Source organism: Aulonocara stuartgranti (assembly GCF_965226115.1).
Source record: "Aulonocara stuartgranti genome assembly, chromosome: 7".
In the NCBI taxonomy this organism is placed as follows: Eukaryota; Metazoa; Chordata; class Actinopteri; order Cichliformes; family Cichlidae; genus Aulonocara; species Aulonocara stuartgranti.
The window spans coordinates 1032652-1056934 of NC_138945.1; the positions used below are offsets into that span (position 1 = coordinate 1032652).

Consider the following 24283-nt stretch of genomic DNA (forward strand, 5'->3'; position numbering starts at 1 on the left):
CGCACCGGGAGGTTCCAGTGTTGAAACCAAGCGCTACAGGTTGCTGCCTACGGAAGCCCGGGCGGTCAAACAGCGCAGAATTGCAGATGGCGGTCACAGAGAGGAAACGGGTGTTTTAGTGAGACCAACTCCTCAGACGGGTTGGACCGGATACTCTCGCAGGGCTGACCTGTGCCTGTACCATAAAAGCCACTTCAGACGTTTCAGCCTGAAGGTTTCAGCCTCAGGTGATCCTTCACGGACACCTGTTTAACCGGAACAGGTCTGGCTAGCCCCGCCCCTCCGGCGGCAGTGAGCCGTGCAGTAGCTGCTGTGGTAGCCTGGGTTAGCCCAGGTTAGCTGTGACCGTGTGATGATGTCGGAGAGCTGCGGGTTCCGATGGACCGTGGTGGTGCTGACGTGCCAGCATAAAGACAGTGTTTACGCGTTCCAGAGAGGTGAGGCGCATGCGCGCAGTACATGCTCTTTGAGCTTGAGTTACACCGAGCGGCCTGAGGGGGCGCTGGTGGACACTGATGAGGCCAGTTTATTAGGACTAATTTTAGAGATGTTGCACAAATGGAAGAAAGCAGTCTTACATATTTGTTTAATATGTGCATTGAAGGACATGTCCTGGTCAAACATGACTCCAAGGTTCCTCACAGCGTTACTGGAGGCCAAGGTAATGCCATCCAGAGTAAGAATATGCTTAGAGGACTCTCCATTTACATGCACAAACTGGAGTCTATTTGATAGATATGATACAAACCACTGCAGTGCAGTACCTGTAATACCTACAGCATGTTCTAATCGCTCTAATAGGATATTATGGTCGACAGTATCGAACGCTGCACTGAGGTCTAGCAGGACAAGCACAGAGATGAGTCCACTGTCAGAGGCCATAAGAAGATCATTTGTAACCTTCACTAAAGCTGTTTCTGTGCTGTGATGAGCTCTGAAACCTGACTGAAACTCTTCAAATAAACCTCTGCAGATGATCTGTTAGCTGTTTGACAACTACTCTTTCAAGGATTTTTGATATAAAGGAAGGTTGGAGATTGGCCTATAATTAGCTAAGACTGCTGGGTCTAGAGATGCTTTTTGAGTAAAGGTTTAACTACAGCCAGCTTGAAGGCCTGTGGTACATAGCCGATTATTAGAGATAGGTTGATCATATTTAAGATCGAAGCATTAATTAATGGCAGGACTTCTTTGAGCAGTTTTGTAGGAATGGGGTCTAAAAGACACGTTGATGGTTTGGAGGAAGTAATTATTGAAGTTAACTCAGAAAGATCAATTGGAGAAAAAGAGTCTAACTTAACATCAATGGTACTAAGAGTAGCTGTAGATGATATTACATCTGTGGGATGATTATTGGTAATTTTTTCTCTAATGATAAGAATTTTATTTGTGAAGAAGTTCATGAAGTCATTACTAGTTAACGTTAAAGGGATGGTTGGCTCAACAGAGCTCTGACTGTTTGTCAGCCTGGCTACAGAGCTGAAGAGAAACCTGGGGTTGTTCTTATTTTCTTCAATCAGTGATGAATAGTAAGATGTTCTGGCTTTGCGGAGGGCTTTCTTATAAAGCAGCAAACTATTTCTCCAGGCTAAATGATGATCCTCTAAATTTGTGACACGCCATTTCCTCTCCAGATTACGAGTCATCTGCTTTAGGCTACGTGTTTGAGAATTATACCACGGAGTCAGGTACTTCTGATTAGAGACCTTAGTTTTCACAGGAGCTACAGTATCCAGAGTCGTACGTAGTGAGGAGGTAAAATTATTAACAAGATAATCGACCTCTGTTGGGGTAGCGTTCAGATAGCTGCTCTGCTCTGTGTTGGTACAGGGCATTGAAGATGATAACAGTGGGTGGATTATATTCTTAAACTTAGTTACAGCACTTTCAGAAAGACATCTACTGTGATAAAGTCTACTCTCCACCACTGTGTAATCAATTATTGTAAATGTAAATGTTATCAGGAAATGATCAGACAGGAGAGGGTTTTCAGGAAACACTGTTAAATGTTCAGTTTCTATGCCATATGTTAACACAAGATCTAGAGTGTGATTAAAGTGGTGGGTGGGTTCTTTTACATTTTGAGAGAAACCAATTGAGTCTAATAACAGATTAAATGCCATGTTGAGGCTGTCATTTTTAGCATCTACATGGATGTTAAAATCACCCACAATAATTATTTTATCTGAGCTCAGAACTAAATTAGATATAAAGTCTGAGAAATCAGACAGAAACTCTGTGTAAGGCCCAGGTGGACGATAGATGATAACAAGTAAGACTGGTTTCTGAGTTTCACAGCTGGGGTGGACAATGCTAAGCATCAGGCTTTCAAATGAATTAAAAGTCTATCTGGGTCTTTCATTAATTAATAGGCTGGTGTGAAAAATTGCTGCCACACCGCCCCCTCGGCCTGTGCTTCGAGGTTTCTGGTAGTTAGAATGGCTTGGGGGTGTTGATTCATTTAAACTAACATAATCATCCTGCTGCAACCAGGTTTCTGTAAGGCAGAGTAAATCAATTTGTTGATCAATTATTAAGTCATGTACTAACAGAGACTTGGAGGAGAGAGACCTAATATTTAATAATCCACATTTCACTGTTTTACTCTTTGGTTCAGATGTGGATACTGTATTGTTCTTTCTTTGTGATTGTTTATGTTTAAGTTGTTTGTTGCTGGTTTTTAGTTTGTTTTTTGTCTGTTTGGGAGCTGACACAGTCTCTATGGAGATGGGTTTTTGGGGGGGTAGCAGGAGGAGAGAAGCTGCAGAGAGGCGTGTAAGACTGCAACTCTGCTTCCTGGTCCCAACTCTGGATAGTCATATTTTGGGGGGTTTAATAAATTTGTCCATATTTCTAGAAATGAGAGCTGCTCCATCCAAAGTGGGATGGATGCCGTCTCTCCTAACAAGACCAGGTTTCCTCCAGAAGGTTTGCCAATTATCTATGAAGCCCACATCGTTTCTGGGACACCACTCAGACAGCCAGCGATTTAAGGAGAACATGCGGCTAAACATGTCACTCCTGGTCTGATTGGGGAGGGGACCAGAGAAAACTACAGAGTCCCACAAAGTTGCACACCGATTCAATATTGATTTTAGTGACCTCCGATTGGCGTAACCGGGTGTCATTACTGCCGACGTGAATTATGATCTTACTGAATTTACGTTTACCCTTAGCCAGCAGTTTTAAATTTCCTTCAATCCGAATCAAAATCAGAAATACTTTATCCCGAAGGAAATGTCGCCTGCTCTGGCCCCTGTTAGTCAGTGCTGGTGGACACTGATAGTGTCTTGGGTGCCTTGAAAAGCGCTATATAAATCCATTATTATTATTATTATTATTATTATTATTATGTCGCTGATCATTTATTGCCATACATAAAATGTCATTTTTTGCCTGTTGCCAAATATCCTAAAATTAGCTTGGTCATAGTTCAACGATAGTGTATTGATCTCAGTCAGCTGATCTAAACCTTTGCTGTTGCGTCCGAGCTGTGTTGGATAAATCTGAGCTGCAGTAGAGCCACTGAGGTGCAGCTGTTTGCTCTAAAATCATGCAACACCCACTCAGTTTATAGACTCCTTCTAAAGAGGTTTCTTTTGGAAATGTTCCTGCTTGCAGTGAGAGTTTGGCGTTGTTATGATCTCACTTCTACTTTTGTGTGTCCATCAGAGCTGGAGCTGAGGCAGCAGCGGGGTGTCCTCTCTGCGGGTGCGTTGGTTTTGACCGTCAGGGACCGCCAGGAGCCGCTGGGCAGCGGCGGGGCAACGCTGAACGCTCTGCTGGTGGCCGCGGAGCACCTGAGCAGCAGAGCCGGGCACACAGTGAGTCCTCAGCCGCTCTCCTTCACCTGATCCTTAGTGACCATGACCCTGCAAAAACCAGAGAACCCAAAGATGTGCCCGTTGTTTTGATCTAGAAAGCACATGATCTCCTCGGATCGTTTCTCTCTGCGTGATTCTCGGTTTAGAATAATCCTCCTTCGTCTTAGCTGTGTCTCAGTCTGAAACATGCTGCTTTAGCTCCTCCCACTGCAACAGGAGACAAACTGTCACACGTCCTTTATGCGATCACCTGTTTTTCTCTCAGGTGGTGACTGCCGACGTCCTGGATGACGCTTACATCCTCATCCTCCACACGGTGAGTCACACAGCAGCGCCTCTCTGATGTTTTTGTGCCGCGGCTGATTTTTCCGATCGGTCCTCAGGGTCGGGACTTTCCCTGGAGCTCCTGCAGCCGAGCGTTCTGCTGGCTTCCCGAAGAGAAGCCCGATCAGAAGGTCCAGGCTCCAGTCTGCTGTCTGGATCTGCTGCTGGACCGCCTCAGCAACCAGGTGAGCTTCCACACCGTCCCCAGAAAGACCCTTTAAACGTGGGATGCTGCAGGGTTGAGTGTCGGGGCCACTTCAGTTTGCCTTGAATCGCTGAACACTGTTGTGTTTTCGTTCAGATCTGTCCCGGTTCTCCTCCCGGTGTTTGGGTCTGCAGCACCGACATGATCCTCGCCGTCCCTCCTGACTTTGGTAAGTGTGCCACACACAGTACTCTCAGTGCACACATACAGTACTACTGCATGCTGGTAGAGCACAGTGAGAGGGTCGAAGCCCCGGTGATCCTGGAAACGTCATGAATTTAATCGAACCATCCCCCTCCTCCTCGTCACGCTTTCGTGTTGGTCAGGTTTGTCCTGGGACGGATTCTCAGGTGTTCGGGTTTTGGCGTTACCTGGTGACGTCACCTATGCAGCCAATCATGGGGTCTACCTGTCCGACTCACAGGTGCTCACTTAGTTCATTCACACCTTTTTTCCATGTGCTCTCCTCTTTTCTCTTTTGAATATTTAAATGTTGTTTTCCGTCAGGGACGAGTCAGAGACGTCATCTATCGAGGCACCAAAGAGCAGATCCAGCGCGCTGCAATGCCTGATGGGAAAGTGCCACTGGTGCGTCTTCTAGCTCAAATCAAACACACCTTTTAATTCTCCAGGAGAAGCCATTTAGGCTCAAACTGAAACACATCACAAAGTCACTGACAGATTCTCCACGGCCGAATACTTTAAGACTGATCATTTTATACTTTTAATCATTTTAATATAATTGTGATTTTTTTTTTAATGTCATTTTGAGCCTTTGTGTTTAATAATCACTCTGCACATGTTGGTTTATGCTCATGGTGAGGTGTGTGTCTGCAGGTGTCGGGTCCGGTCTTCTTCAGCAGGTCCGTGTCCGAGAAGTTACTGCAGACTCACGTCACGCCGCCTCTGGACGGCTGCACTTACCTGGGGCTGGACTCTGGAGCTCCGCCCCTCCAGGTACGTGTATTTGTCATCCAGGGAAGTTAGTCTGGAAGAGAACTAAGACTTGGAGATGTCATGATGAAGGATGAGAGTTTCAAGTGGAAAAAAAAGATAAATACGAGAAAGTTGCTGAAGTTGTGTAATGGAAAGAAAAAATGTTTTTTGGATTAAAATAAATTAAATATATGAAATTAAACACCAAATATATGATACATGAAACTATGAAAGTCCATAACCCGAGCATTGATCTACAAAAAATAGATCAAAATATTATATATGATATTATATGTGTGTAAAAATGAAGTGAAATGATTTGTAATTAAAAATAAAAAGTCAAAACAATCCTTTCACTAAATCGAGAAATATGAGTTTTAACAAAACAACTAAAGTTTGAGTTACGATGCTGATTTTATAAAGTGTGTGACTGTGAGTCCCGCCCACAGGACTAACATGACCTCTGACCTGTACTCGTTTACCCGAGATCATAATCCCGGTTTGAAACATCGACACTGAGCGGCGTGAATCACCGTGGAGACGATGTTGGGCTTTTTGTAACGACTTTTGTTTGTCGGGCGAGTCGCAGTCATCGTCATGGCTACTAGACATCTAACCGTAGAAAGTTCAGATCCATCACGCGTGACGATGAGGCCCTCACACGACGAGATGTGCTGCGTTCAAGGCGCTACAGAGTTACCTGCTCTGACAGATGGCCGGCTGTAATTTAACGTCCTGTCGTCCATATTTAAAAGCAGCAGCACGAGCTGGAGCGATAAAGATTCCCGAGTTGTTTCCTGGTGGATGCTGATGTGACTCCTCGCTGTGGTTCCTCCTCAGGTGTCTCTCTTCCTGGACGTGTTAAAGTGTCTCTGCTCGGATCTGACTCGGGATCAGTTTGTGAGCGAGGAGCGAGCCGGCTGCAGTTCAGCGGTCGGGCCGCAGGGGGCGGTGGTGAGGAGCGGCAGGGCAGAGCTGTGGAGGATCCTGAGAGGAGCTCCGCTGAGTCTGGGTCAGTTTCTCCACCTCCTCCGTTCGCTCTTTCTTTATGCCGCCGTTGCCTGCTGACATGTCCTCGTTTCACAGTGTACGTCCCCGGCGGTCGCTACGACTACCTGACTCTGTCTGGGAAGGCGCACGTCGACCGACTGAGCCGCGATTGGACGGGGAGAAACACTCTCTCGCATATCCAGGTGATTGTTCCTGCCTCCATCCTTTATGTACAGTTTATGAATAATTGTGTAATTGGTGCTTGTTTTTGTGGGCATGTGAGAAACTAAGCGCTTCCCTGACTCCAGCTTCCCCATGTTGTCAAAATGAAATAAATACATCAGAAAATGACAAGTGAATTCATTCAAACTGGAAATACATGTTAAACACATTAAAATATTTTTATATGTTAATTCCTTAAATGTGTCGTTAATTAATTAAACTACATTACGAAGTTTTGTAAAAACATGTAGTTGTTTTACAGTTTGATGAATTATGTCACGTTCTCTGTCCTGCACTGTGTCTCGAGCGTCTTTCAAAGCTTTTCTTTTAATGTTTTTATTTAAAGGGACAGTACATATGCACCTGTGACTTAATTTGAAATGCATTCTGGGATACCCGGTGTCCAAGGACTTCCCAGCAGAGGCTCTGCCACTCCATCAGGATATTATCTAGGATCTCTCTGAACTGCAAAATAATAATAAGTTTTCAAAATAAAACGACTTCATATTTTGAATTGTTTATTCTCTCGACCCTCCATACGTGATGTGGGATGATTTCTGACTGAAGGACGACAGCTTACTTCCACAGATTTGATCATCAGCGGAAAATTCACGGAGGGTTCATTTAGTGAGACAAATGTCACGCAAGCTCAGCGATGACTGCAGTTCATGTTGTGGCCACCAGAGGTCAGGCCTCCATTATTGATCAATCAACAAGCGTTTAACTCTGCTCCACTTCCTGTTTCATCAGAACGAGGACGTGTTGAGCGAAGGAGGTCGGGTGATCAATAGCGTTTTGGAGGGAGCCGTTTCCGTGGCTGCAGGAGCAGTGGTGCAACACTGCCACCTACAGGTGGGGAGGAGTTTCAGACCCAGACTGTATTCTGACTGCACTCTCCTGAGAGCAGAGTCTAGTATTTCCACACTGCATGTTTCTCCAGACATGATGTTAGATCAGAAGCAGGAAGTCAGTGTTTTTATGGAGACAACGTGTCAACATTTCCACCATCTGACCGTCAGGGTCCTCTGGACGTCCCAACAGGCTGTCTGCTGTCAGGTCTCGAGCTGTCGACCTCACCAAGTCTCCGGCTCCTGCCTCTCAGCAGTGACATCATCATCCAGGGACATCGGATTGAGCTGGGGGAGCTGCAGCTGTACGTCTACACGGTGATGGGAGCGCACGACGACCTGGAGGTAAAACACAGGAGATCTTTATATTCTCCTGGGCCGCCGCCTCCTCAGGGCATATGTGGCGTTCCAGTGTTATCTGATGTCTCCTCCTCTTCCTCAGATCTCCTCTGACGACAGCAACGCTTCCTTCCTCAACCAGACGTGGAACAACTTCTACAGCAGGACGGGAACACAGTAAGACTCAGCACCTCTCACCCACAGCCGGTCCCTTAAACGGCTGCCCCCCCCCCCCCCCCCCCCCCCGAGCCGTTCTTTATCTTAAAATGTGGGGGCGATCGTGGCTCAAGAGTTGGGAATTCGTCTTTTAATCGGAAGGTTGCCGGTTCGAATCCCGGCTTGGACAGTCTCGGCCGTTGTGTCCTTGGGCAAGACACTTCCCCCCGCTGCCTACTGGTGGCGCCAGTGTCCGGCAGCCTCGCCTCTGTCAGTTACAATGTAGCTGCCATCACCATCATTTACATTTTATGTAAATGAAACTGAATTTAAGTGAAATAAAAAGTTCTCCTGAATATGAAGAACTTCACAATAAAAGCCTCATTAAAAAATTCATAATTTATGCCTGTTCAACGCTGGAAATTAATTGGAAATACATACAGGAAATGCTGAGATTTATAAAATAAAAAGAATTAAAAAATACAAAAATATGATTGATTAGTCTAATCAAGAAAGAACTACAACTGTGGAGGTAAAAGAATTCCCACCTGACCAGATGTGCTTCATCTTTCCCTCCTCCTCCTCCCAACACTCACGTCGTGTCCTCAGCTGCACAGCTTCAGGTTTTAGTTCAGAAACAGTTAAACTTCCATCTGTTTGATGTAGTTTGAGCTGAGACTTCTGGATGGAAAACTTTTGTTTTTATGTCAGTATGTTAGTCATATTAATGACATCGTTGACCTCCTGACCTCCACAAATGTCACATGTGTGTGGTTGTGTCTCTGTGCGTGTCCTCAGGTCGGAGGAGCTGTGGGTTCGAGGAGAACGGCGCTCCCTCCTGGAAGCTCGCCTCTTCCCAGTCCTCCACCCCAGAGGAGGTGCTGTGGGTCTAGAGGGAGGCGTGGCCTGGCTGCTGGGGGGGGGCGGCTGCCTGGGAGGGTGGAGGGAGGCGTGGAGGCTTTCTTTGAAGGAGGTGCTGTTGCTCACCCACCAGGAGACGGAGCTACAGCGAAGGGAGGAGCTGCTGTTCCTGGTGGGAAGGCGGCGTGTGGCCGACGCCCTGAGGAGGCGCTCGGACGTCTGCCTGCTGCCTTGCGTCAGGGCCGCTGTGCTGGGAGGCCAGCAGGGGGCGCTGCTGGAAGCTCTGGACAGCAGTGAGTGTCCGCTCCTCTATGATGGGCCCATAGAAACAGCCAGTTTTGGCTCCTCCTTCTGTGTATCAAATAAGTTTTCTGATTGGCCAGTTTCAGGAAACTTGCTGAGGTTCCTTTGGTAATTCTAGTTTGTTTTCAGTCGCTGCAGGGAGCAATGAGCAGGGGGTGGAGCTCGGAGCAGATCTGGGCGTGGCTGCCCGCTGTCTCTCCTGCATCGCGGACGTGTTGGTGTGCATGGCCAGCGGGCGGGGAGGTCTGAGGAGCGGGCCAGCGGCTAATGAAGCCTGGAGCTCCGCCTACGCCATGTTGGAGGAGGGTGACCTGAGGGGCGGAGTCCACGCACTCACCGTGCAGCGGCAGCACTGGCTCAGCAGGTGGGCGCTGCACTGTTTGTGTCACATGGTCTGGCTGATATAGCGATGGTAAACGCCTTGGGTGTTGCTGCCTCCTACAGGCCTGATCTGCTGGTGCGGGCGGCGCGGCACTACGAAGGCGCCGGACAGGTGCTGTTACGGAAGGCTGTGATGTCATCTCAAAGATTCATCTCCATTGGACAGGGCAAAGTCCAGCCCCTTGGACAGTGGCAGGAAGTGGAGTGTCCAGCTAGGCTGGATTTAGCAGGTCATTGGATAAAGGTTCATGGTGCATTCAGGGGCAGTTGGTCCTTTAGACGCTGACCCTGTGTCTGTGTTTCAGGCGGCTGGAGTGACACTCCACCAATTGCATTCGAGCACGGGGGCTCCGTCACAAACGTTGCGGTGAAGGTCGACGGGAAGCGTCCTATTGGTGCTAGAGCACGTCGCATCTCTGAGCCCCGCCTCCTGCTGGTCAGCTACACTGGAGGGCGGAGCAGTGGGATTTCCACGGAGACGGCGTGCGACAGCCTGGATGACCTGAAGGATTACAGTCAGCCTCACGCTCCCGGTACATCGTTTACCGGCTAAACTGGGACAACAGGAAGGAAGTGGGAAGCTGACTGTGTGTGTCTGTGTGTTACAGGAGCGCTGCTGAAGGCGGTGTGTGTCTGTAGTGGGCTGGTGTCCCTGACCTCCCAGCATCCTCTGGGGCATCAGCTGATGGAGCGGTGGGGAGGAGGGGTGGAGCTCCACAGCTGGTCGGAGCTGCCGACGGGATCGGGATTGGGTGAGAAACAGGAAACAGAGCTTGTAGGTGATGGAGGAGTTCAGCACTTTGATTGGTCCTCTTTCTGCAGGTACCAGCAGCATCCTGGCGGGGGCGCTGTTGGCCGCGGTGTACAGGTGTACCAGGCGAACCTATGACACGGACTCCCTGATCCACGCCGTTTTGTACCTGGAGCAGATTCTTACCACAGGTTTGTCACGCCCTTCATCACTAAACACCTTCTCCTGCTCCTTCTCATCTTCCTCCTCCTCCTCCTGCAGGTGGAGGCTGGCAGGATCAGGTGGGGGGTCTGGTAGGCGGAGTAAAGGTGGGTCGATCCAGAGCATCCCTCCCCCTGCAGGTGCAGGTGGAGCGTCTCAGTCTTCCTGAGGAGTTCTCGCTTGCTCTGGAGCAGCACCTCCTGCTGGTCTACACCGGGAAGACCCGGCTGGCCCGAAATCTGCTGCAGGTGGGTACTTTCAGGATCAACCAATGAGACGCTCTCTGTGTACGAGCACGCTCCTTAATTCTGCTGCTTAAAAAACACTGGCAGCACCACGACGTGCGGCTCCTCAGGAGTTTTAAAGACAGGTTAGGAGCACTCCTCCCCCTCCTCACCCACTGACGGGGGAGAGAGGGGGAAGGAGCCTGCTTCCTGAAGTCCAGCCGTAGGATGGTTAAGCTCACATCTGTCCTCCACCCTCCTGTAATCATCCTGCTGCATGTACCTGGAGGCTGGAAATCACCTGTGCTGCTCAGACTGCGGTCCACCTGTCGGGTTGTCTGGCTGCACGTCTTTGTTCCCAGGACTGATCAGACATCACAATAATGACGATGATGATGATGATGGTGGTGGTGGCATCCTCCACACTGATACAGGGCTGGTAGACGAACTGCAGCAGCTTCAGATGGCGGGTTGAGGTTTCCTGTCTCCAGAATCTCTGAAGGCGGAGCCATCAGGGGCAGCAGCTTGGCCTGGCCGGAGTCTGCACATCTCTCTCCTGAGGGGGATGGAGCTGCAGGCGAGGGTGGAGGTGGAGCTGTTGGAGTGGGCTCTCCTTTCTTTCCTGTCTGCTCCACTCTCAGCTCCTCTTTCATCTTAAAAAGTTAAAAACAAAAGTCGATTCATGAAGTCAAAGAGGAGAAAAGTGAAACTCGTCAAGGTAAAAACAAGCAGAGCGAATGTGACAAGACTCCGAGTAACAGAGAGCCGTCAGGGTTGGAATAAAGCTGCTGAGATGAAGCTGGTGATGATGATGTGTGTCCTGCATGCAGGATGTGGTCCGCAGCTGGTACAGCCGCCTGCCGTCGATGGTGCAGAACGCCCAGCAGCTGGTGTGTAATTCAGAGGAGTGCGCTCGGGCCTGCGTGGACGGTGAGACGCTTCAGTGGGACATTTCCTACATTTCCCAGAATGCAGTGTGCCCAACGTCAGTGTGTTTCAGAAAGGCTAAATGACCACTTCCCCTACAGGTTCTCTGTCCAGGCTGGGGGAGTGTCTGGACCGCTCATGGCAGCAGAAGAAGCTGATGGCCCCGGGCTGCGAGCCAGCGTCAGTGCGCGCTATGATGGAGGCCCTGAGGCCGCTGGTCCTGGGCCAGAGTCTGGCCGGGGCCGGTGGCGGCGGCTTCCTTTATTTGCTGACTCGAGAGCCCCGACAGCGGGAGGCGGTGCTGCAGGTCCTCAACAACATGCCGGTAAGAATTGGTCAGGGTCAGAGGTCAAATTTATTCTATTCTATGAATAGAACAAACATAAATACAAGACCTGAGTCGGTGATACGCTGTACGTTCATGTAATACCACTTTGAACCACAGGGCGGAGCAGCGAGTCCAAAGTGTCTACGTTTGATGTCGTTCAGCTTTAATAAACCCACACATTCACAGGTTCTCTTTACAGGAGACAGTACAGTTTGTTCAGCAAAGCTTTTACAACAGCAGTTGACCTTTGACCTTTAGTCAGGAAAGATGACTTCACAACCCACTGGGGCCTCAAATAAACCCTGTCATTAGTTTTAAAGCTTAACTCAGGTTTAAAATCTTTAGTTCAAAACATGTCAGAGCTGCTCCTGTAAAACAAAGTTTATAATGAGCTCAGTGTGGACTGATCTAGACAGTTTATTTTCTACTCTGGATGATGTCACAGAGAGGCGTCTGATCAGAAGAAGCAAGCTTAAAAAAAAAAAAAAAAAAAAGCCTAAGGTGGGAGGAGCTAAATTGTCTTGTTTTCTACGGGGCTGGCGTGTGATACAGGGGGATTATTCTGAACTGTGGATCATGCTAAGCTGCTCTGGCGGAGCAGAGTAATTCCTGACCATCTGTCCTGTGTTGATGGTTTCTGGTGTGTTTCAGGGTCTGGGAGACTTCAGCGTCCACTCTGTGGAGCTGGACATGGACGGACTCACAGTCCTTGCACCGTTAACCTGAGAACGCTCATCGTTCCTCGGCTTCAATCATGAACAGTGATGAAGAGGAGACAAAGAAGAGCTGTGTTCAAAGTTTGTGTTCTGGTTTTGTAGGAATCTGATTTTATTAATCAAACTGATTAATCAGGAGCATTGATCTGTATCTTGGCAGAATAAATAAAAGCTCAGTTTTGGACTGTTTGAGTCCGTGTCCTCATCCAAAGACGGCCATATTTGTTCTTCAGTTTGTTTTCAGTCAAGTTTTATTAGTAAAAAAGACAAAATCCAGATGATCTCAAACAGACATTCTGTAGGTAAAAAACATTGAACTATACAACGTGAATTGAGCAGAATTTATATACAGATGTACATCAGCAGTCGGACTGATCCAGGCTTCAGTCGTCGTCCTCATCCTCAGCGGGCAGCGGCCGGGCTCTGCGGACAAAAACCAAACTGATCAACATCAGCGTCAAACTTCCCACAGGGCGCTGGAACACAAACGCCACGTCCTGAATAAGTAAAATCTGTCATTCAGTCGAGCGGCGTCAGCGGCGAGTTTGAGGCCTCTCCTCAGATTTTAGCATCATCCATGCAGCAATCAGTTACTCACCCATGTTTGAACCAAACAGCTTTCTCACTTTTGATCGATTTAAAACTATTTAATATCAGTTTTTAACTTTTAATGACTTTCAAGACCTACAAGGAGCTGCAGATCAGTCCAGACAGGTGAGTCTGAAGCTATAAAAGCAACGATTTGAGAAAAAGAAATAATCAGATTATCGTCAGCTGCTGTATTTGAGGTGTTTTTGGGACAAAAATCAGCTGAGAAGCATGGCTACAGTGTTCCTAATAAACTGGACATTGAGTTTCCTGGTACCACTTGATGCCGTTTGCTTTAATTCAATGACCATGAGGGAATATAATTTTTAAAACAAACCTGCAGAGTTAAAATGCTTTCATTTTTCAAAATAAAAGCACTCCATCTCTGCGTTTTTACATTTGATAGCTGCAGACTCTGCTGAAGGTTTCCGGTGAACCCTCAGAAACCGGCCTCTGATGGGTGACTGAACAGAGAGGTTCCTGATCCATAAGTGACCATATAAAGCTTCATGCCGATCCAAACTCTGGATCACGCTCTTTGGGTACGGTAAAGCATCAGCTCCCGTTGACACCGGCCTCCGTTTCATACAGCATTCATTCAAATGTTGCATCTCACGCAGCACACAGCTGGTGTTTTAGCGAATCAAACTAGCCTGGCCCACGTATCACAGCAGCAGGTACAGCTCCACACTGAAATAATCTGAGGTGAAACTAATGGCTCATCACACAGCAGCAAACCTCGGCTGAGCTTCAGCTCTCATTTTGTGTGTGTTTTAAAAGGAGTTTGGGACACAAGTTCCCTGAAGAGGCACAACACATACTTCCTGTTGGCTTTTGACATCCCGCTGCCTCCGGCCTCTTCATCATCCTCCACCTCCTGGGGCCGCCTGTTCTCCTTCTCCATCTTCCTGGGGGGGCCGCCAAAAAAGTCCCCGATGCCCTTCTGCCAGGTCGGGGTGGGACGAGGACACACGGGGTTCCCACCAGTGTATTTGTTCTTTGCTGCAAGTTACAACAATTACAGCAGCCTCAGTACGTGAAGTGTGTGTGTGTGTGTGTGTGTGGTGAAACTAGGACTGACCAGGTGTGGGGGACTGGCTGCTGGAGGCAGCGTTGGATGAACTGGCACCCAGAGACTTCCGGGGGGCAGAAGCTGCAACAGCTGCAAATGAAATGCATGAAACCAGCTGATTATGAAGGATCCAGTAAGAAACCAGTAGAAGTTCACCGAGGACCAAAGCTGAGCCAAATGAACGTAAAGAGAGTAAAGTCTCATTTGCAGAATGTTAAATCAAAGTTCAAAGAAAGCTTGTTAAAAACCTAAAATAGCTGCAGAGTGAATGAGAGCAGTTCACTGCCATTTAAACTGGGTCTTTAAGGAAGCAGAGCAGGTCTAAATTTTAATTCTTATCCGTTGGGTGTTGGAAGAAATGTAAGCCAAATTCACCAGAAGGTCCCAGAACTTAATAAACATGCATGCATTATGGACGGTAACACGCGTGGCATCTATGGTAAAGAGAGACGCCTTAATTATTTAATATGCGAATGGACTTTTGTGAGGCGTGCGCACAAAGACGCACCGCGGCGCTCAAAACTGGCGCCAGTTTGCAGTAAACGTCGTACAAACTTTGGGAAAGGGTCATTAAAGATGACACCTCGTGAGATGAATGAGAACATTAAGCTAGAACCTTTGACTCCGATGATAAAAAGACAATTAAATGTTTTAATTTAAATATCTTCGCCTCTCCCGGAGAACCCGAGAGGGCAGCAGACCAGCCTCCGTGTTGGCGGGAGGCTGATTTTAGGAAGCCGTGCGGTGGATTTACACACAAACTTCATCTGACAGTCTTCTTTCAATTATTTTAGTGTAAAAAATAAATATAATACGTTAACTACTCTTCTTCGAGACTACATTTGTATGATTTTACCAGCTTTGGCTCAGCGCCGCCTGCCAGCCAGACTACCTTACAAAACAGACGTGTTCTTGTACAAACAAGCTTTAAAGACCTAAATTCTGATTGAATGCCTTTAACTTGTTGCCGTACCTTTTCTGTATGATCCGGGCACACTATCGGCTTTTGTCCTCACCATGTTGGCAGCGGGTTTTACAGTAAGCCGACACTCCTACCTGAAATCCGCGGACCGCAGTGAACCGAGCACCGTCCCGCCTCGGTTTAAAACCAACAGGCGGATGGGGCGGGAGACTTCTTCTTCTCTTGCTTCTATAGTGGTAGACTCCACGAATAGCTGGAATACAAGTTTGCCCCTCATAGGTGAATGTGTGTAACTGCAGCTCCCACCATTTTATTCTTCCACTGTATGGATGATTGTTTAAGCCACTGGCAGAAAAATAACGAAACAGAACATTTTCTTGGTAATCAGAAGTTTGAGTTATCAGGCTATTATCACAAAACTTCAAATTATGTATCTTCAAATTGCACCTTACTAACTCAAACTTCTGAGGAACTAGCGTTAACAACTTGACATTTTGAATGAAGTGAAAACTTGAACCTGAAATTTTATGAATGGCAATTTTTTTTAGTGGCGGAAACTTTGACATCAACATTGTTAAGACGAGTAGTAAATACTGCAATAAAAAATACTGTCGAAATTTCTGAAATACACTATAGTATGTTTAGTTTTTGTTCTGCTGTATTTATTTATTTTTCACTTCAATTAGTTGTTTTTTGGTCATATTGTATTTTTTATATAAATGAATGTTTTTTATAGGTTGTGTTTACACAATAAATTATAATGATTTTAGTAAATAAATTACAATGAAATACGTTAAAGATTTCATGATAGTAATACAATTATGGGGTATAATACTGCCGAAACGTCTTGAATACACTATTGTTTTTTCTTTGCTGAATTTGAAATATTTTGCATATGAAGCCAGTTTATCAAATTACATTTGTCGTTTGTTTTACTTTAATAATTTATTTTAGTATATAATTTTTTATTAATATTTTATCTTCATTTTTACTGTATTCCATTCAAATTTTTCTGTTTTTTCTGCTTTTTTTTTTAATTCAATTTAAAATTTCTATATATCTTTAAAAAAAAAAAGTCAAGCTCCTTTTTGTGTATTTTTTTTTTTACATTTTCTATGGTTTGATCATATTGAATTTTATTTGAGCGATTTTTTTATTGGCCTTTTTTAAACAATAAATTATACAATATATACAATAAAAATACAATAAACTATAAGGGTATCAGTAATTAAGATAATTCCAAAACACTTTAAGAATTTCATACTAATACTATAATTATGCGGTAGAAACTTATATTTACTAGTGATGTGTCGTTGGCGAACGAAACGGCTCTTAGAGCCCGATCTTTGAAGTGAACGACGTGAGCCGTGGGTTTTTTTTCATTATCTCACCCTCTCTCTCGCACTTTTTCCCGCTTCACTCCGCACGCGAGCCTTGTGCTTGCGCTGAGGGGAGGGGTGGTAGTTACACTCGCAGTAGCACAGGAACAGAGCGGGAGGGAGGGAGAGAGAAAGAGAGGCAGGGACAACAACATTAGAAAGGTATAGTAATCATCCACAACTATTTTCAGTTGCAGATGATAAAGGATTCAGAAAGTTTATTCATGCAGGTCCATATGACAGAGAATGTGCATCTTCTTTTTGTTTTCATATTTTAATTTATGTTTAATTGTGTTGTGGTTTGCAGTGTTTTGTGTTGTTCCACTTTAAATTTGTTTAAAAGGAAAAAGCTGAAATTTAAATAGTTAAAAGTTTAAAATGTAAATAGTTGTTTTTTGTATTATATGATTTATTTATTACATTTTATGTGGAGTGAATAAATAAAAATATATTTACGGTGGCCCCTACAGACACAACACGTATAAACTCCAAAACACATTTCTAGCGTTAACTGAACTTCCAAAACAGAGCTACCTAGATCACTTAAATTACACAATTGAAAGCATATGTGTATTGTTTGTGTATTTATACACAAGCACTCATATATATTCATATAAATTAAAAAAAAAAGTACATTTACCTGTTACTACCACACACCAAATCAGGTCGTTGGTACTTGCTGGCTTGTGTAGCCACTAAGTAACAAAAGCTCAACACTGCCACTAGCATCCTGGAGCACTTGTGTTGTGTTTTGTACGTGTTTTGGAGTTTGTACATGCTTCCGGGTTTGTATGTGCTATGGAGTTTTTACGTGTTTTGGAGTTTTTACGTTTATATATATTTATATATAAACATATATAAATAAAACAACATTTTTTTACATTAGTAATTCCTTTTGTGCATATATTCATATTGTTGTTAATAATAAATTAATTAAAGCAACAAAACAACCTGAAGATCCCATCCCAACAACAGACTGTTCTCTCTGCTGAGGTCAGGAAAGCGATTCCGCTCCCTGAAGACCAACACAGAGAGACTGAGGAGGAGCTTCTTCCCGCAGGCGATACGGTCTCTCAATCACACCACCACACAGTACTGACCCACACATATGGTTCTTACACACACACTGGACTTTCTGGACTTTGGTTTTGCACAACACTGGTCATTATATTCTTCATTTCCGGTTAATACTTGTACAGCTGCTGTTATTGTGTATATATTTATTTATATTTAGATTTCTTCATACATTCTTATATAGTTCTATATTGTGTATTTTGTTGTACAGTTATTTTATTTTCAACTTTAATTTATATATTTATCTTTATCTTATTCTTCCCAGTTAAATTTACCCTTCATTCTAATTTGTGTTGTACAGTTATTTCATTTTTAACCTTAATTTATATTTTATTCCTTCCTAGTTAAATTTACCCTTTTTAATTTTTCATATTTATTTCCTATCTTATTCATAGCCTTTTCCTTTTTTGTTTTCTTTAGGTCACGAGCAGTTGTCCAAGCATTTCACTACATATCGTACTGTGTATGACTGTGTACGTGACAAATAAAATTTGAATTTGATTTGAATTTGAGATCCGGTTGGGAGCCGAAAGAGCCGGCTCTTTTTAGTGAGTCGAGCCGGAAGAGTCGGTTCTCTAAAAGAGCCGGAAATCCCATCACTAATATTTACTAAACTTGTTTTTGTTTTATTTTTCTTCATAAAGCCACGTTTTTATATTCCTATTTTCTTCATATAAAATATAACAAAAATTAAATATTTTATTCTGTGTTTTTCTTTAATTGTTGCCTTGATACTGTATATTTAGTACATTTCGATTAGACTTTAACACAAACACAGGAAGTACGAGCCCGTTTCCACCGTTTGTCCCTCCTGGTGTTCCGTAGTGGCGGTTCATTGGCTGCGGGCGCCTCCAAAACAAACTCAGTTTCGACTTTTCGGTGATTAAAAACTCTTTCTGGGTAAGTATAGTTAATCTTAAGGACTCTGAGGGTCAGGCGAAAACATTCCCGGCAGTTTCCGCTCGCCTCGCGACTATTTGTTAACTTTAAAGCCGTCAAGCTGTTAGTCGGTTAGCATGAGCTACCTGTAGCTGCAGGTTCAAGTTAACGGAGCAAAGTCGATAAAATTTCTGTTTGATGGACCAAAACCAGCCTGCGAGCCGTTAAAAGTCCTCACAGGCGTCAGACTCAGCTTTACGTGTCCGTCTGCCTGCAGTTAACTGTGTAGAAAAACTACAACAGAGACCAAAAAACTACGAACATCCGATAGAAGGTTCCACAGAAATACTTCAGCACTGTGTACTTTTACTGCCTGATACTTGGAGTTACTGCACCAGCTTTTCAACTCTACCTTCCTATAAGACTTTTTAAAACCAGGTTTCAGAGCGCTGAACAGTAAAGGAAATAAACACAATCGAAAATAAATTAAATAGAATCTAGTTTTGAATTCAGTGGGAAAAGTAGACATGCACATTTTTGGCTTTGTCGGATCTTTGTCTAAAAGCCAAAAAGTAAAATGTAAATCCGATCCATCTTCCTGTGTTTATGTCGCAGGTTTTTCCTTTCCCTTCTATAGTCATGTAGTTCTGATCATTGTTTAATGGAAAACTTTACAATTATGTTGTTTGTGCAAGTTTGACAAAACCAATGATGAGCTGTAAAACTAACAGTGACGGCCTGCGACGATACAACTCTCTGTGCATGTGTTTATTTTCTCCAGCTGTTACCATGGAGGAGGTGACACGGCTGGTGTCGACCGGAGACTGCGTGAAGATCTGGGATGCGGTTTCCATGGCGCCAGTGGAGCAGTTTAACCCACACAGCACAAGCCACCCTGTTGCTCAGGCCTGCTGGAGCTCCAACAGTATCCTGCTGTCACTAAGTCACCACAGCCGGGATATGAAAGATGGAAATCTGCTGTCTTTGTCATGTCCAGCAGGGGGCGACTCCTCTGTCTGATTGTATACACATCTTTGGTCACCCTGAGCTCAGTAAGCACTTCCTGATGAGTTTATGATCTCAGTTGGCGGTTTAATTTCAAGGGGCAGCCAATCACAATAAAATGTCTTAAAGGGGGAGGAGCTAAAGCAGCTTCTTTCAGACAGGTCATGAACAATATGAGACAAAGAAAGCTTATTTTAAACTATGAATCATGCAGAGCTGCCCTGTCAGAGTGAGCAGCATAAATCACCTTTAGATCTGTGAATCAGCCTTGACCAGTTCTCTCAGACCAGTACCTGGTCAGCGCCAGCAGCAGTGGGGACAAGCTGGTCGTTTCCAGCCTCAAGTCGACTCCTGTGCCGGTGGTGGAGCTGGCCGACGGGGTGAGTCTCAGCTCTTTAAAGACTGCAGAGGGGTAAAAGAAGAATAAAGCCTAAGACGTTATTGTTTGTCTCTGGGTCCAAATTCTCCTTCAGTTCCCAAAACACTGAGCTTTAGAAATATGATACCAGCTGTTCTCCCAGGTGTTTTAGTGAAGTTTAGGTTTCAGGGAAAAGAGGGAAACTAAAGATTTTAGTTACGCTGTGTAGTTTTAGAAAGCCGAGTCAGTCTGGTAAGTATCTCACTGAGAGCTCTTCGGCCTCTGTGAAGTGTAACGGTGCTGGTTTGTACCCGTGTTCAGAAAAAGCAGACCCGGGTGTGTCTCAGCTCCTCGTCTCAGTTTCTGGTCAGCGGAGGTCTCGATCACTGCGTGCACATCTGGGACCTGAAGACCAAGAGACTGCACCGCTCCCTCAAGGTAGGACCTCACGCCACCTCCGGGTTCCTTTACCTCTGAGCGGGATAAACATGGCCTCCTTTTCTCTCAGGACCATAAGGAGGAGGTGACTTGCGTGTCCTTTAATGCCAACGACAGCTACGTCGCCTCCGGCTCCACCAGCGGCGACCTAGTCCTCCATAGTCTGACCACCAACCTATCCAGCAGGCCGTTCGGCCACGGCAGCAACCAGGTCAGACCTCCACTTTCATATCGTTTTTCTTTTAAAGATTTTCTTTGAAGCTGCTCATGTGCAGCCGCTCAGGTGAGCTGTGAGTTGGTGATATGACTGTAGTGAGGGAGCAGCCAAAAGGTGGAGGTGTGCTTTCAGTTTATTTACCTCACCTCATCACGTTATATAAAGTCTTTAATAAAAGAAGAACTCTGCAGGCTCAGAGTTAACCGGAGAGTGGAGGAGGGGCTCCGTTTTTATGCTTCACTCTGTTCAGTCTGTGTATGTAAAGACTGTAACTAAAAGACAGCAGAGGAATGTTTGGTATTACTGCTTGATAATCTGTTGATCTCCAGCCCATCCACGACCTGAGGTTGTCCACGGTGAAGCGCTCCCTGCTGGGCAGCGTGTCTGACAGCGGAACGGTGGTGCTGTGGGACTCCAACACCCAGAAGGAGCTGCACGTGTTTGACGGCGCCCACAAGGCCCCAGGCTCCGGCCTGGCCTTCTCGCCCACCAGCGACCTGCTGGTCGTCAGCGTCGGCCTGGACAAGAAGATCGTCTGCTACGACACCGCCAGCAAGATGTGAGTCCGATCGCTCTGTTCTGCACGTCCCTGCTCGGTCACAAGGCTGTCACGCCCTCTGTGGAGCTCCTGTTCCATAGAGGGCGCTCTCGAGCTCATTGAGAATGAGCCGGGCTCTGAGGAGGTGTAGTTTTTCACCTGTCTTCCTTTCAGGAGACTGCAGAAGACTTCTAGACTTTAAAATGAGTCTCATCGTGTTTTATCCTATGTTAATATAAAACTTTCTGTCCAGCAGTCCAGAACCAAAGCAAAGCATCAATAAGAAGGCAGCATGAGCTGAAGCCCACTCTTTGTCTGTGGATAAAATCTGTTCCACTTTGTGTTTAACGGCGTGTTCGTCTGCATCTCCAGCGTCCTGAGGTCCATCCGCGTGGACAGTCCTCTGACAGCTGTGGACTTCACTCTGGACGGTACTGGGCTGGTGGTCGGGTCCACTCACGGGAAGATCTACCAGTACGACCTGAGAAACTCCAGTTCCCCCACCAGGATCACAGTGGCCCATAAAACCTCAGTGACCTGCCTGCGCTTCCAGAGCAACGCCAGCAAACACAAGGTACTATCCTCGGGACTCTCAGACGGAAGATGGGAATAATATCAATTTTTCCTTCAGTGTGTCCAAACCTGCAGGGTTATTTTCTCTCTTTCTTGTCTCAGTCCAGTAAAATTGGCTCCTCAAAAACTTCCAGCTCTAAGAGATCCTCCACCAAGCTCCCCAGCAGCCAACCAGATCCCACCGCCAGCACAGGCCCTGCCCCCAACAGACAGGTGACAAACACAGGTGGGTTTCACGCTGTAGGTCACTGTGAACGCGAGTGTGCGCGTTTTGTTTTTCCCACACAGATAAATAAGGCAACTGTGAGCTTGAAGCTCCTGTGGCAGTGTGGCCAATCACGGTTGTCCTGTCTGATGATGATAAAGCCATAATTACAGCACGTGTTCAGCAGGAGGCGCTGCTGTGGACGGGATGTGTCGGGAAGCTGAAGGCCAGCAGGGGGCGGAGCAGTTCAGTAGCGTGGGACGAAACAGTCTGGACATCTTCTCTCCCGCTCGCGAAGGTCAGAGGCAGCCTGTGATTGGCTGAAATCTGATGCTGCATTCACTAACGTTGCCTTGTTTTTGTAAATCGCAGCGTTCTCTGTAGTCAAAGGAGCTTTCAAAGAAAAGCGTCTGGACTTCTTTAAGCTGCTTGAAGACGTTTCAGCTCTCATCTGAGAAACGTCTTCAAGCAGCTTAAAGAAGTCCAGACGCTTTTCTTTGCAAGCTCCTTTGACTGCGATGACCTGGATGACTGAGAACCTTCACAGCCGTTCTCTGTTATCACCTCTAACTGAATCCATTTCAGTCGTGCTTCTCCTTCTTCTTCCAGACCCGCTCACCCACGGGACCACCGCGAACACCCCATTTGGACGAGGACAGGGTACGAGAGGTGGTCACCAGATGCATTTGAAGCGACGCTGCCGTCGGACCAATCCTGACGCTGTGTTTCTTTTTCCTTAGTTACCACTTCGGAGGTGATGTCTAGAGATGGGGAGGGTCAGCAGCTAACAGGCCGGGCCAGCCTGGACATCTTCTCTCCAGTCAGAGAAGGTCAGAGTTCAAGTTCAACGCCCATTTAAAATGCCTAAAGGTCCAGGTGAGGTCACCTGGAGGTTAAAGAATGTCTGCACTGTGCTTCAGACTCTCACGCAGGTCCCAGCTCTCACAGGAAGACGCCACTGGGAACGCCGCTCGCAGCCTCGGCGGGGAGGTGCTACAGCCCGCTGTCAGTCTTCCAGACCCCTCCGGCTATCAAAGAGGAGGAGCCAAACACCGCTGTAGCTGGAGAACTGTGTGATGCCAGAAAGGTGATGACCTTTAACCTTTAACCTCTACACCTGTGACAACGCAGGTCCACCTAACTGAACTTTGATCTGTCTCAGTCTGACAAAGTCAGCTGTTCCAGTCTGGAGACACAGAGTCAGTCCACGCCCCCTATGTCACAGTCAGCCAATCACAGTCAGCTGGCCCCGCCCTTCTTCACGCCAGAGCCCAGCCTCCGGAGAGCCAATGGCATTCAGGCTCACCTGAGCTACGACTCACCTGTCCACGGAGCTCCACCCACCACATCTGCAGCAGCAGGTAGAGTCGGGCAGCAGCAGTTCTGAGGGTTCAATTCCCACTAAGGTCCGATATCACCGTGGTTAGTTCACTGTTTGTGGGACTCTGTAGGAATAGGCTTGTGAATTGGACGCTGAGTTCAGGGTCAGCTGCTTGTGTGGGAGATTCCGATGTTTCCTCTGCCTTCAGGTCCGGCTCTGTCGGCTGCCGTTTCCTCGTCTCTTTCTCAGAACATCGCCGACGTGGTTGGACAGGCCGGAGCTGCTCCCCTCACCTCCCTGCAGATCCACTTCATCCAGAACATGATCCACGAAACTCTGGAGGAGTTCAGGTCAGTCTGACCTCTGACCTCTCTTCAGAGAAAAATCAGCTAGCCTTTTTGTGGGGACTATTTTCAGAGGCGGGTTGATTTGGTGTTTTTGAGCTTTTATGGCAGCGGGACATGAACAAGCTTCTCCTCCTCAGGAACGCCTGTCACAAAGACATCATCAACCTCCAGGTGGAGATGATCCGACAGTTTTACATCCAGTTGGTACGACAGATTCGTCCGAGCTTTCCTCTGATGGTCAGATGTGACTTTCTGGTTTTTTTATGATTCTGTGTTTGTGTTTCAGACTGAGATCCACAGTCTGATAGAGAAATACTCCGTCAACGAGTCTCTGGTGGAGGAGATCGAGAGGCTGAGGGAGGAGAACCGCCGGCTCAGGGCCAACTACTGACCGTCTGGAGCCTCGTTCTGGCTGCCTCCTCCCATCCTGACGTCAGATGGTCCAACATGAATGTGTGTGTGTGTGTGTGTGTGTGTGTGTGTGTGTGTGTGTGTGTGTGTGTGTGTGTGTGTGTGTGTGTGTGTGAACACTTATGTACCCTGTTTTGTTGTAATTTAATGAATTTTGATGTCAAAGCCTGGAAGAGTTTGAAAGGCGGTCGGTTCACATGTGCCTGCATCATGTTTTAGTAAGAAGCTTTTGTCTGAAGAAGAATAAAAAGAAAAAGTTTACAGCCAATAAAAAAATTACGTGTGTGTGTTTTCATGTACATCAACCCGAATCTTTCTAAAACCTTTGGTGTGTTTATCACAGTTTTAGTGATCAGTAAGTAACACGGTGTGAGGCAGTATTTACGGTGATATGCGGTCGTAGTTTGTAGTGAAATGTGT

At 46.3% G+C, this 24283-nt stretch overlaps 3 protein-coding genes across 4 annotated transcripts; 2 read left to right on the forward strand and 1 right to left on the reverse strand.

Moving 5' to 3' along the window:
* Positions 1-33: 33 nt before the first annotated feature.
* Positions 34-12725, forward strand: fcsk (fucose kinase). Its single transcript, XM_082540898.1, has 23 exons — positions 34-437; positions 3673-3824; positions 4090-4140; positions 4208-4333; positions 4450-4522; positions 4680-4777; positions 4861-4941; positions 5191-5310; positions 6130-6301; positions 6376-6482; positions 7252-7353; positions 7521-7694; positions 7792-7865; positions 8643-8998; positions 9138-9372; positions 9453-9619; positions 9695-9922; positions 9998-10141; positions 10212-10331; positions 10402-10589; positions 11396-11495; positions 11594-11817; positions 12472-12725. The coding sequence occupies exons 1-23, from the start codon at positions 353-355 to the stop codon at positions 12544-12546; spliced, it is 3252 nt and encodes a 1083-aa protein (XP_082397024.1). The 5' UTR covers positions 34-352; the 3' UTR covers positions 12547-12725.
* A 44-nt stretch (positions 12726-12769) lies between these two features.
* On the reverse strand, positions 12770-15326 carry pclaf (PCNA clamp associated factor). Its single transcript, XM_082540901.1, has 4 exons — positions 15170-15326; positions 14206-14286; positions 13946-14126; positions 12770-12959 (listed from the first exon to the last, which is right to left on the reverse strand). Exons 1-4 carry the CDS (start codon positions 15213-15215, stop codon positions 12920-12922), a joined length of 348 nt encoding a protein of 115 aa, XP_082397027.1. The 5' UTR covers positions 15216-15326; the 3' UTR covers positions 12770-12919.
* Positions 15327-18355: 3029 nt separating this feature from the next.
* nedd1 (NEDD1 gamma-tubulin ring complex targeting factor) lies at positions 18356-24142 on the forward strand. Of its 2 annotated transcripts, none has more exons than XM_082540899.1 (16): positions 18356-18471; positions 19232-19375; positions 19741-19835; positions 20135-20251; positions 20322-20462; positions 20798-21027; positions 21379-21580; positions 21682-21805; positions 21969-22082; positions 22394-22444; positions 22525-22614; positions 22705-22871; positions 22947-23145; positions 23314-23455; positions 23590-23656; positions 23739-24142. In XM_082540899.1, exons 2-16 carry the CDS (start codon positions 19240-19242, stop codon positions 23841-23843), a joined length of 1980 nt encoding a protein of 659 aa, XP_082397025.1. In that variant the 5' UTR covers positions 18356-18471; positions 19232-19239; the 3' UTR covers positions 23844-24142. The 2 variants fall into 2 exon arrangements, with proteins under 2 accessions (XP_082397025.1, XP_082397026.1); XM_082540900.1 differs by having other exon boundaries at positions 18357-18471; positions 21972-22082.
* The last annotated feature ends 141 nt before the right edge of the window (positions 24143-24283 follow it).